This window comes from Herpailurus yagouaroundi, unplaced genomic scaffold (genome assembly GCF_014898765.1).
Source record: "Herpailurus yagouaroundi ecotype Mexico unplaced genomic scaffold, PumYag 429, whole genome shotgun sequence".
Classification (NCBI taxonomy): domain Eukaryota; kingdom Metazoa; phylum Chordata; class Mammalia; order Carnivora; family Felidae; genus Herpailurus; species Herpailurus yagouaroundi.
In genome coordinates this window covers 51,385-63,627 of record NW_024412646.1, presented here as the reverse complement: position 1 = coordinate 63,627, position 12,243 = coordinate 51,385, and the positions used below count along the sequence as shown (strand labels likewise).

The 12,243-nt window shown below is 35.6% G+C and overlaps 1 protein-coding gene across 1 annotated transcript in view; it reads right to left on the bottom strand.

The window, feature by feature from the left end:
* Window positions 1-12,243, bottom strand: part of LOC121022698 (cullin-4B-like) — a 53,377-nt gene that overhangs the window by 10,970 nt on the left and 30,164 nt on the right. Inside the window, exons 4-6 of the mRNA XM_040464103.1 lie at window positions 11,731-11,816; window positions 11,040-11,147; window positions 9,761-9,874 (exon numbers count right to left, since the gene is read on the bottom strand). Of these exons, the coding sequence (XP_040320037.1) occupies window positions 9,761-9,874; window positions 11,040-11,147; window positions 11,731-11,816 (308 nt within the window). The remainder of the gene's footprint in view (window positions 1-9,760; window positions 9,875-11,039; window positions 11,148-11,730; window positions 11,817-12,243) is intronic.

Below are 12,243 nucleotides of genomic sequence, written 5' to 3'. Positions count from 1 at the left end.
CACACACACACACACACACACACACACACACACACACACACACACAATGGAACACTCCTTTGTGATGCAGAAAAAAGAATGAAATCTTGCCATTTGCCACAACTGGGATGCAACTGGTGTGTATTATGTTAAGCTAAATAAGTCAGTCAGAGAAAGATGAATATTGTATGATTTCACTTACATGTGAAACAAAACAAGGAAACATAGAGAAGGAAAAAGAAAAATAAGATAAAAACACGGAGGCAAACCATAAGAGACTCTCAGATACAGAGAACCAAACTGAGGGTTGCTGGAGGGGTGTTGTTTGGGGGAATGATCCAAATGGGTGATGGGAAATGAGGAGCACACTTGTTGGGATGAGCACTTACAGTAATATTAATTGATGGATCACTAAATTCTACTCCTGAAATCATTATTACATTATAGGTTAACTTACTTAGATTTAAGGAAAATTTAAAAATTAAAAAAAAAAATTTAAAAAATTTTTAATTAAAAAAAGAAAAAAATACTCTATGATCTCATAATGTTTTCATTGGTGTGTACCACTATACATTCCCATCATTCTCAGAGCACGGTCCGTGTCCTACTAATTTCCCAATACTGAGCCTTTTTGCCCATATATGCTAACAGCTGTAGTTTTCAGTACACCTAGCTGAGCTGCCTGGTCTTCCCATGCCAAAGCTGAGGGTCTTCCCATGCCAAAACAAACCGGTGGAGTCTGTAAGAGGAAACTGCTTACTCAAATGTGTAGATAGTAATTCAAGGAATCAAGAATTATGAATAATACAGTGAACATTACACCATGAAAGGCTACTAAACAAAGCTCCAATAACTGATGTGAAAGAAATGAACTCTAAGACAAAGAATTCAGAATAATCCTGCACTATTAGAGAAGTTCACTGAACTACAAAAACATCCTGCAAGACAACAAAAGAAAATTAAGAAAACAATACATGAAACACATATGTTCCACAAAAATATAGAAACCATTAAAGAGAGAAAACAAATTCTCCAGTGGAATGACACAATGACTGATTGAATTATTCAGATTAGAGCTTCAACAGCCATCTCATCACACAGAATAAAGAATCAATGATCTAGGATTATAGGAATCCCAGAAAGAGAGGAGAAAGACACTGGGACAGAAAGTATATTTAAGTAATACGAGCTGAAAACTTCCTACACTGTGCAAGAGATCTGTACATCCAGACCCAAAGCATCCCATATAGGTTGAACCTTTTAAGGACTATAGTAAGATTCATTAGAGTTACATTATCAAATTTCAAAAATAAAGAGACTTTTGAAACCAACAAGAGAAAAATAACTCATAATACCTAAATGAGCCCAAAAAGGAATACGAGCATTCTCACCAAAATTTTGCAAGCCAGGAGAGAGTGGCATGATATACACAAAGTACTGAAATAAACTTTCAACCAAAATGCTATTATTAGCAAAGTTATTCCTTTTAATGAGGAGGACATAAAGATCTTCCTGAACAAAAGCAGAAGTGGTTCATCACCACTGGATCTACGTTATATGAAATTCTAAATGGTGTTCTTCAATCCCAAATAAAACCATGCCAACTAGTATCATAAAAATGTAAGAATTTACGATATGTCCTGGTAACTGAAACTACTTTACCAAAGAAAATCCTCTACTATTGTAATGACAGTGCTTAATTTAACATTCTAAAACAAAGTTCACAAACATGAATATTAAAAATAATAAAGATGTATTAATTTGTTATTGAATACACATGTAAATTGTACCTATTAATAATCCAAATGTGAGGGGAGAGACCTAAAAGTATAAAATTACCGTATGCTATCAATATGTTATCAGTTTAATACACAGTGTTAAACACCACATGGTGACCACCAAGGAAAAATATGTAGCAGATAGATAAGGCATTAGGATAAGGAATGAAAGCACCACTAAAAGACTTTATCAAACACAAAGGGCATGCAAGAAGGAAAGTAAAGAATGAAAGATCTGTAGAACATTTGGAAAACAATAAAATGGCAATAATAAGTCCTTATCAATCACTAATTACTTTACACTTACTTAAAAAACTAAGTCTCCAAACTAGCGATAATTATAATCAATATATAAACAATATAATCAATACAATGTATAATCAATAATAACAGAGAGGCAAAAAAATAAGATCCAATGATATGCTGGATACCAAAATACATTTTAGCTTTCAGAGCATATACAGAATGAGAGATAAAAGACATAAAAAGATATTTCAAGCAAATGGTGACCAAAAGAAAGCAGGGTAGCACTATTTATTTTAGACAAAATACACGTTAGGCCAAAAATGGACAGAGACACAAAATGTTATACAACGATGGGCCAATCAATCAAGAATATAACAGTTTAAAATATATATGCAGTCAACATTGGAACATCTAAGTCTATTAAGCAAATAGTGACACAACTAAAAGGAGAAATAAGTACAACACAGTAATAGTTAAGAACTTTCTTTTCATACACTGTTTCCAAAACAGAGAGTTCATGCAGACAGAAAATCAATTAGGAGACAGATTTGAAAAACAAACCAAAACAAAACAAACCAAACCAAACCAAACCAAACCAAACCAAGCCAAACCAAAACAAAACAAAACTACTGAGTTAAGCATACAAAGAATCTTTTCTAGGACTGATCATGCATGCCATAAAAATAATTCTAAAACTGCAAAAAGACACAAATTATATCAAGTCTCTTTTCTGACCACAATGGTATCAAATTAGAAATCAGTGGCAAAAGAAAAATTCACAAATACATGGGAATTGAATGACACAACCCTGCCTAACTAATGGATTACAAACTAAACAGGAGAGAGACATTTTTAAATGACTTGAGACAAATGATAGTGGAAACAAATGTAACAAAACTAAAAGGGCTGTACTTAAAACAGAAGTTAGAGGGAACTTAATGGCAATAAATGTCTACATTAAGAAAAAGTAGTATCTCAACTTAACCTACTACTACACTGGAAGAAAGCAGAAAAACCAAAACTAAGACCAAGTTAGCAGGATATAATGGATATCAGAGCAGAAATACATGAAAGAGAATGAAAAAAAAATTAAGTAACATCAGCAAAACAAAAAGCTGGTTCTTTGAAAAAGTAAAAGTGACAAACCTCTTATACACTAACAAAGAAAGAGAGAGAACACAAAATTATAGAGAAGACACTGCAACAGATACCACAGAAATACAAAGAATCACAGAGACATCTATGAACAATCATACACCAAGACATTGGACGACCTGTAAGAATCAACTGAATTTCTAGAAACATACAGCTTACCATCAAAGAAACATAGAGCAACAAAAACTTGAACAGACCGAACTAGTGGTAAGGACAGTGAATAGGTAACCAAAAACCTATCTACAAAGAAAATCCAAAACCGAACGACTTCACAAGAGGAAAACTACCCAAAGAATTAGTGCCAATTATTCTCAAACTTCTCAAACTCAAACTCTCATCTTCTCAAAAGACCTGAAGATGAGGAAACATTACCAAACTCATTTCACTAGGCCAACGTTATTACCTTTTATAATAACAAGAAAGTTACAGGCCAATAGCCCTTGAATATATGTGCAAAATTTCTCAGCTAAATACCAGGTAACTGAATTTTTAACAGCTTCTTAAAAAGATTTACCATGATAAAATGGGATTCATCCCTGGATTGCAAAGAGGAGTCAACATATGGAAATCGATCAGTGTCACACATCACATTAACAGAATCAAAGATGCAAATCACATGATCATCTCTAACAGTTGGGGGTGGGGGGGGGGGAAAGCACTTGAAAGTAGTTAACATCCATTCCTGACAGAACTTTTAACAAACTGGGCTGAGGGGGAACATACCTCAACATAATAAAAGCCACAAAGGAGAAGCCCATAGTCAACATTTAACTCTACAGTTAGATGTCAGACTATAAACTTTAACTGGTTTCAACGGCCAGCTTACTTATTATATCTTGATTTCCTCCATTTTTCCCCACCAATTTTCTTTTCTTCCTGCTTCAAATTCAGACATTTCCATTCCTCCAACTTTAAGCCCTCTATGTTAAACAATTTTTTATGTTTTATAATTTTTGAGAGAGAGCAAGTGCATGCGCAAGAGGGGGAGGGGCACAGACAGAGACAGAGAATCGGAAGCAGGCTCCAGGCTCTGAGCTGTCACCACAGAGCCCAACGTGGGGTTTGAACTCACAAACTGTGAGATCATGACCTGAGCCAAAGTCAGGCGTTTAACCAACTGAGCCACCCAGAAGCCCCAAAGGCCTTTACTTTTTGTTACCTCGGTCTTCTCCATTCCCTTTTATCCCCCATTCTCCAGTTGTATCTTTCTCTCTAATGTTTTTCCATGGTCTTCAGACTTTGGTCCAAAGCAGGAATAGAGCCAGCTTTTGTGGCATGTGAATCTTACACAATTTAGAAACCACTCTCAAAGAAAATGATGAAAATTCAAAGTTATACAGCTACGTAAATATATATTGAAACAGGTAAATTATATTTATGGCTGAAAAAATAACATATGGTGATTATGTGTCAGGATCATGATTGTAACTGATTATAACTATAATTTGCATTTACTGCTAAATACTGATTAAACTTTTTTAGATGTTTATTTTATGTGCTTTCATTGCTTTTCTTTTCCATATATCAACACATCATCAAGCTTTCAAGAAAGGTACTATTTCCTTTCAAATGTATTCAAACAAACCAGAATGTAGAAACAATTTTTAATAGCCTATCTTCATATTATTATATATTAATAATATCACGTATTATTCATGTTACACTGAATGCAGATTTCCACAGATATGGATATACTAAGTATGAGTTCCATCAAAAACTGCACTAGTTCCCTTTCATCCCAACCCTTGCTTATCTTGGGATGAAACTTTGAAGAAGGTAATGCGACGACTTATATATGCAACAACCTCTGCCCTACACCGAGACAGGGAGAGAAACAAGTACTTTCCAATGAAAATTATTTCTCCTTGATAACAGTCTCCAGGAGAACAATAAGAATCAGAAATCTTAAAATTCTGGAACATCTCCATAATCACAATCTAAATCCTTGCTTCTGAAATATAAAATGTAACTAATTCCACACAGGTAATACTCTAGGTATACAGACATCATTTAAGTCTTAAGACTTATTCTTTGATCTAGTCTAAGCAAAATGTGTTCACAAAGCTCTAACCATGCAGAAAGTTATTTGCATTTTATCTACAGTGCCATAACTGAATTTATTTAATCTTTTAGAAGGTAATCTTTCCAACACCCTCTGAACATCGGCTCCCTATGGATTCCCTTTGTGTTTCCACAGATGGACGTCCATTCCTGTATCATGACATCTGTCTTATAATCGGTCATTATGATGCAGTACATTTCCTAAAGTTCCCAGAGAGAGAATAGATGGAAATTATATTTTTATGACTTTTTGTGCCTGATATAGGACAGTTTCAGGTATATATCTGAATAATTATTTTCTTAAGCACATAAATTGCACCTGGACATCATTTTCCTTAGAGAATTGAAGACAATGTAATCATATTCAAGTTCCTGCTACTGAGCAATCAGATGCCTTGCAGCCTCCAGTCATACATTCTATGAGTTTTAGTTTCTCACTCTCTCAAGGCTTTACAAATTTTTCTTTGTCTCTTATCTAAGATTTCATGACAATGTACTTTGATGGGGTCTAGTTTATCTTTTTTTAAAGTAAAATACCAGAGTAAATCTTTTTCAATGTATAAATCTTATTCAATTCTGAACATTTTTTATTCAACTGCTTCTTTGATTAATCTTTCTTTCAAATACTTCATTTTCTCTATTCTTCTTTTCTCCTATCAAATATGGCTTCCTACTGAGAGCTTCTAATTTCTCATTGTTTTAAAAGAAAAAAAAAAAAAAAAAGCTCAATCGTAACTTGATTTAATCTTAGGAACCCAAATCAAAATGTTAGAGAAAGGCATCTTCAGAAATTTTTGGAAAAAAAAAAAAAAAGTACTTGGAGCCAACAGTGATATGGTGCAATGAATATTTCTATAGGAAATTTCTAGAAAAAATGAATAGTATTTACTATATTCCAAGGGGCATTATTTATATCATGGTAATGAAAAATAGGCTCTAGAACTACTTTCCATATTGCTCTTAGAATGTCGCTGTTTACGACTCAAACATATTGTTTCAGATGAACTTAAAAAAAATGTTAAGGTTTTATTGATACCAATATAGTTCACAACTTTGGTTAAGATTACATGAACTTCCAAAGTAATTAAGAAGAGCTGATTCTGTTACATCATTAGAATATTATGTAAAATGCTCTACAGTGATGAAAGGTATTTTCCTAGTAAAGAGTCAAATGTGTGTAATTTTCTATGTAAGACAAAAACAAAAACAGAACAAAACCATTATTTACATTTTTTACTGGGAAAATGTAACTCTTCTGAAAAAAAATAATGTACTCACAAAATTATAAAGTAAAAATACATGTGGAATTCAAGTGGAACACTGAGGAATTTTAGGGACTTGAAACTAGTCTATATAATGCATGTCATAATACCTTGTCCAAACCCATAAAATGCCAGCCTTGAACACTAAAATAATCTATGGGATTTCAGAGATAATTATGCATCAATGGAATACTAACAACTGTAATAAATGTACTGCTCTGGTTGGGGTTGTTCATAACGAGGGACCCTGTACCTTCTGTTCAATTTTGCTAGGAATCTAACCCTGTTCAACTAGAGAGAATGTATGCGTTGTCTACGTTAGAATCTTTGTTAATAGGGGGTGAGGTGCACCTGGGTAGCCTAGTCAATTAAGAATCCGACTATTGATTTTGGCTCAGGTCATGATCACAAGGTTGGTTAGGAGATGAGTCTCCACATAAGGCTCTTTGCTGGGCATGGAGCCTGCTTGAGATTCTTTCCCTCCTTCTCTGTCTGCCCTTCTCCTTGTTGCTCTTTCTCTCTCTGTCTCTGTCTCTGTCTCTGTCTCTGTCCTCTCTCTAAAAAAGAATCTTTCTTATGAAAAGAGGAGCTGTTTTGAAAATATGCTTTCTCAGGATTGCCCGGGGAGCTCAGACAGTTAGGCATCGGATTTATGCTGAAGTCATCACCGTGGCACATCAGTGTGAGCCCAGCACTGGGCTCTCTGCTGTCACCACAGAACCCACTTTAGATCCTCTTCCCCGCCCCCTCCCTCTCCCTTGCCCTCTCCCTCTGCCCCTCCCCTGCTTGTTCTCTCCTCCATCTCTCTCAAAATAAGTCACCTTCAAAAGAAATAGAAAATATGCACTCTCAAAAATCAAAGCCAAAACATACATGCCTAATCACAAGAAAACGGTTTCTGTCTGGTATTATCGGCATTTAAATACTCAGGAAGATATAGTCTTTCATGATTCCCTTTTCAATTGTATTACAAACAATGCTTACTGTTCTCTAATTGGGGATTTCTACCCCTGAAGATCATTTGAAATATTAAGAAGAATTATAAGAGAGAACAATTAAAAATGGCATCTTCATAGTTTAATTAGCCTAGAGGCTCATGATGAATCCATTAGAGGGATAAAAAGAAGTAGCAGCGTGACATGTACACTAGTAATCTCGGTAAGAGACAAAACTAAGTGTTACATGTTTGCATCATCACATAAAACAACATGGTTGTATATAAACTTGTTTATTCATTTCAGGATTCTGAAGTGAAAGGACTGAGATTATTTTTTATTTTTTATTTTTAACTACAACTCTGTACTATTTGACTTGTTCCACTGGCATATACTGAGTTTTCCACGTGTGTTAAGGGCCAAAAGTAATAAAGAATTCACACATATACATGAAAAATTAGTTATGATTAGTTATTATCTTGCTTCAATTCCTCCAGTAATATTAAAGACTCAGGTGTAGCCTGAGGATTTAAATCATTTCGGCCCAACTTTACCTTGGGGGAATCAAGTGAATCTCACGTTATTCTAGAGAACCATAAGCATCTAATTGTCATTGCTTCGGGAACATAAACATAAACATGTTTTTCTTTCCCCTCTGCTCGTATCCAACTTTAGTTATTACCTTTCAGCAAGGCCACCCCCAAACTGGCAGAGGCAGAATTAAAAACAAAACCTCTTTTCTCATCCATTAATACTTGGATCACTGAGGCGCCATACTGAAGTTCGACACTAAGGAACAGGTTCAGTCTCTTCTTTGCATGCTGACTAAAACATGTTGGACACACTTATGTATAGATTGTCAGTGCCTGGGGCATCTATGAAAAAACTAAGTCACACAGTAAAGTGCATATGAGGATGTATAACTTCTTGTGGCTGCTGTAACAACTTACCACACACATCGTGGTTTAAAAGGACACAAATATGTATTCTCTCCAAGTGTGAAGGCCAGAAATTCACATCAGCATCCTTGGGGAAGAATCAAGGTGTAGCAGGACTCTAGTCTCTTCAGAGGGTTCAGAATATCTTCTAGCCTCAGGTTCTATCTTTACATCACCCTGACCTTTCTCTTTCTTTTCTCTGTCTCTCTGTCTCGGGGGGGTGGGGCGGGACAAAGGGGCGGGCACCCTGTATGTGGATTTCTGTGTATAAGCTTGCCAAGCCTCTCTCTCATAAGGAAAGTTGATATGGAATTTAGGGCCCATCATATAATCCAGGATGAGTTCCTCATCTCAAGGTCTTTCATCACATCTGCAAAAACCTTCTTCACAATATAGAAACGTTAGTTCCAAAGCATAGTCAGTTTACGGACTTATCTTTGGGGCCCAATTTTCAACCTACAACACAGGGTAACAGTCAAAGGTGCTGGATACGAGGAGACATCCAGCCAATTCCTCTGTCATTATTTCAGAAGTTCCAACAATGGATGCCACTAGACACAAAGGGAGTTCATCGCCTACTATATCCCAACAGCTCCTTACACACTAGACATCAAGAAATGATCTCTGGGATATCAGTCTACATTTTTCTTCTGTGCTTCATTTATGCCATTGCATCAGAATGTTACTGTGTTTCTCCATTCCACACAACCCAGGAGCTTTTGTACTGACTGACCTTTTTTTTTTTTTTTTTTTTTTTTTTAATCTTGAGAAATAGTTTTAATAAAACAGTTCACTCAACTATGTCATAACAACGTCACACCATTGCCTCAAACTCAGTGCATGGTTCCATTAGCTATGTGAGTCCCGGGTGGTTAACATCCCAGGGCTCTAATGATGACTGATTGGGATTTTGAGACATCAGAGATCAAACAATGTGCACTGGTATCACAGAGATAAAAATGGCAAGTACTATGTTTTAAAAATTCACTTATACACAAATGATTGATCTGTCAGCATACTCATAATACATAAACACACCATTATTCAACAAATGAGCTTTCTCCATAAAGTATATATTAAAAATATATTTTATCAGGGACCATGGGTGGTTCGGTTGGTTAAGTGTCATCTGACTCATGATCTCACTGTTTGTAGGACAGAGACCCGCATCTAGCTCTGCATTGAAAGCAAAGAGCCTGCTTGGGATTCTCTCTCCTCCTCTTACCCTCTGCCCCTCTTCCCATTCGTGCTGTCTCTCTCTCTCTCTCTCTCTCTCTCTCTCTCTCTCTCTCTCTCTGTCTCTCTCTCAAAATAAATAAAATTTAAAGTAAATATTCTTTATCAAGGTAAAATTGTTATAACTTACAAGTCTAAGTAAAATGCTATCTTAAAGATCATTTGCTTGCCTTTTTAAATTCAGCTCTAAGAACACAACGTCCAAGAGTGGACTGCCACTGAAGTTTCCGGCCACTGTGTTTGCTTAAGTAGAAATTCTTGAAATTTTTCTGAAGTCTTTCCATCTGGAGGAAAGAAATAAAGAAAAATTGATATACTGTATACCAATTAAAGTCCTACTTGAAGCCCTAGAATATTATATTTTAAAACATATGTCATGACCATGCATGGTTTCCCCAAGGATATGCAACACATTTCTGTGGAGAAAAGACTGGGTGGGGGCGAAAAAGACTTCTGAAACAAGGAAACAAAACAACCTCTGTTGATTCTTCTAGTTCAACATAGTGCATTCGGTAACTTACATATGCTCTTCAGGAAATCCACCAAGATGGCAATACAACTGTACAAATTAAATAAATCCATGGAGAAAGAAAGTAAAGGTAATGGCAACTGAGTTGCCACCAGGTCCCGGTAAGAGGAGCAACCAACAGGATGGGTAATTGATTTATGGAGAAGAGACAGCTAAAACCAAAGCTGTATGGTAAGAAAGCTAAAAACCGGTAGCAGTTGGAGAGGGGTTTCCATGATTACTAAGTGGAGCAATCAATAGATACTGAGTGATTGGTTGATGACTTTTTCTACCATGTGTTTATGTGACACATGAGTAAGTGTTTTTACTGATACACAGTAAGAGAAATAGAAGTCAATACCAGTAAATGCAAAGCATAAAAGCAAAAGGAAGCCAGGCTGGTCGATTCAAAATCTACAACTGACTACATGAAAAAGACAGACTATTTAAACTATGAAAAAGACTATTTATACTACTGAATTATTTAACACTGAACTATTTTACCTGTGTGCCCCCCCTAAAACACTGTACGACTACATTTCAAAACAGAGAACAGTAAGGAGACGTTCATATGAACGTGAAGTATGGCCTAAAGACTTATTAAAGATTAAAGGCCGGGGTGCCTGGGTGTCTCAGTCAGTTAAGTGTTGACTCTGGCCAGGGTCCTGATCTCATGGTTCGTGAGGTCGAGCCAAGCATTGGGCTCTGTGCTGACAGCTCAGAGCCTGGAGCCTGCTTCGGATTCTGTGTCTCTCTCTCTCTGCCCCTCCCCTACTCATGCTCTGTCTCTGTCTCTGTCTCTGTCTCTGTCTCTGTCTCTGTCTCTCTCTCTCAAAAATAATAAACATTAAAAATTTTTACAAAAAAATTTAAAAAGATTAAAAGGTACATGAAAATTAATCTACTATATAATATAATAATGTAAACAGTGAATTTCTTACATCTGGGGGTAAGTGGATCTCCTTAGGGATGTAGGCTGGCCAAAAACTCATCGTCAGAATGTTCACAGTAAAATCAATGTTTCCTGGTATATTTTGGTTCTTCATATACTGCAAAAACGTAGTGATGTAATGAATGCTAGAATTTTAAAACTCTTACATAGCTATAACTCTATATTAGAAATGCATTACTAAAATTAATCTGAATAATAAATTACTCATTGAAAATACAACCTGCATTTAAATGAAACAGACATTTTATTTTAATAAAATGCTTGAAAAGAACCAAGAACGTGCAGTCTGGTTGCCTCAATTAATTAAACATAGAATTAAGCTTCCACTGTATTTTTTTAAAAAATCCATCTTACCTCAAATGATCTGAAGAAAATTATGAAAAAGATACACACAGAGTCACAAATACTGAAACTAAAATGTACACAGCAAAGCAATGGAAAGCCAAGTAAGAGTAAAAAAAAAAAAAATAAAAATGGTTACTCAAAATATGTTGTATATAGTTCTTTAAATATGTGGTAGGAAGGTTATAAGAGCATGAACTTTCTTTCAAAAAACACAAAAAAGTGGAGTCTTACTTAAACTTCCTTTAATATGTCTCTAACGTAAGTATAAATCTTAAGGGAACCAAACCATTCAAGAACTTTATACTACATTAAAAAATCTTTTAGGCTAGGAATACCTGTTTTAACTGAATCATGATATCTTTGGAAAGCTCCATATCTTTAAACATTCCTTGAAGTTTATTAGTGAAAGCAGTTCCACATTCTGTAAAATATTTAAAACAACCAATTATAGGTGGCATTGGAGAACACCACCAAGCAGGGAACTACAAGAGTCCTTTTCCCTGAAATAAACACTAATCAATCTTGTGAAAGTGTCAAGAATATGCCTCATCAAAGTTCTAAGAGACAGCCAAAGGTTCTTAGCAACCAAGTGAATATTTAACCAGAATATAGTACATGTGCTATTTTACCTCAGTCAAATTTTACCCATTTTCCTGTTCAAAAGAAATCCTGTACATGACTGTTTGTGCTTCTACAGGGAGTTCCTGGTTCCCAAGGAATCATGTTTGGACTGGATTTAGGTAACCTAGAGTAACTGACTCAACTCTTATCAGTGTGAGCATCCATACGAAGAAAGCTTGCCAAGGGGCGCCTGGGTGGCGCAGTCGGTTAAGCGTCCGACTTCAGCC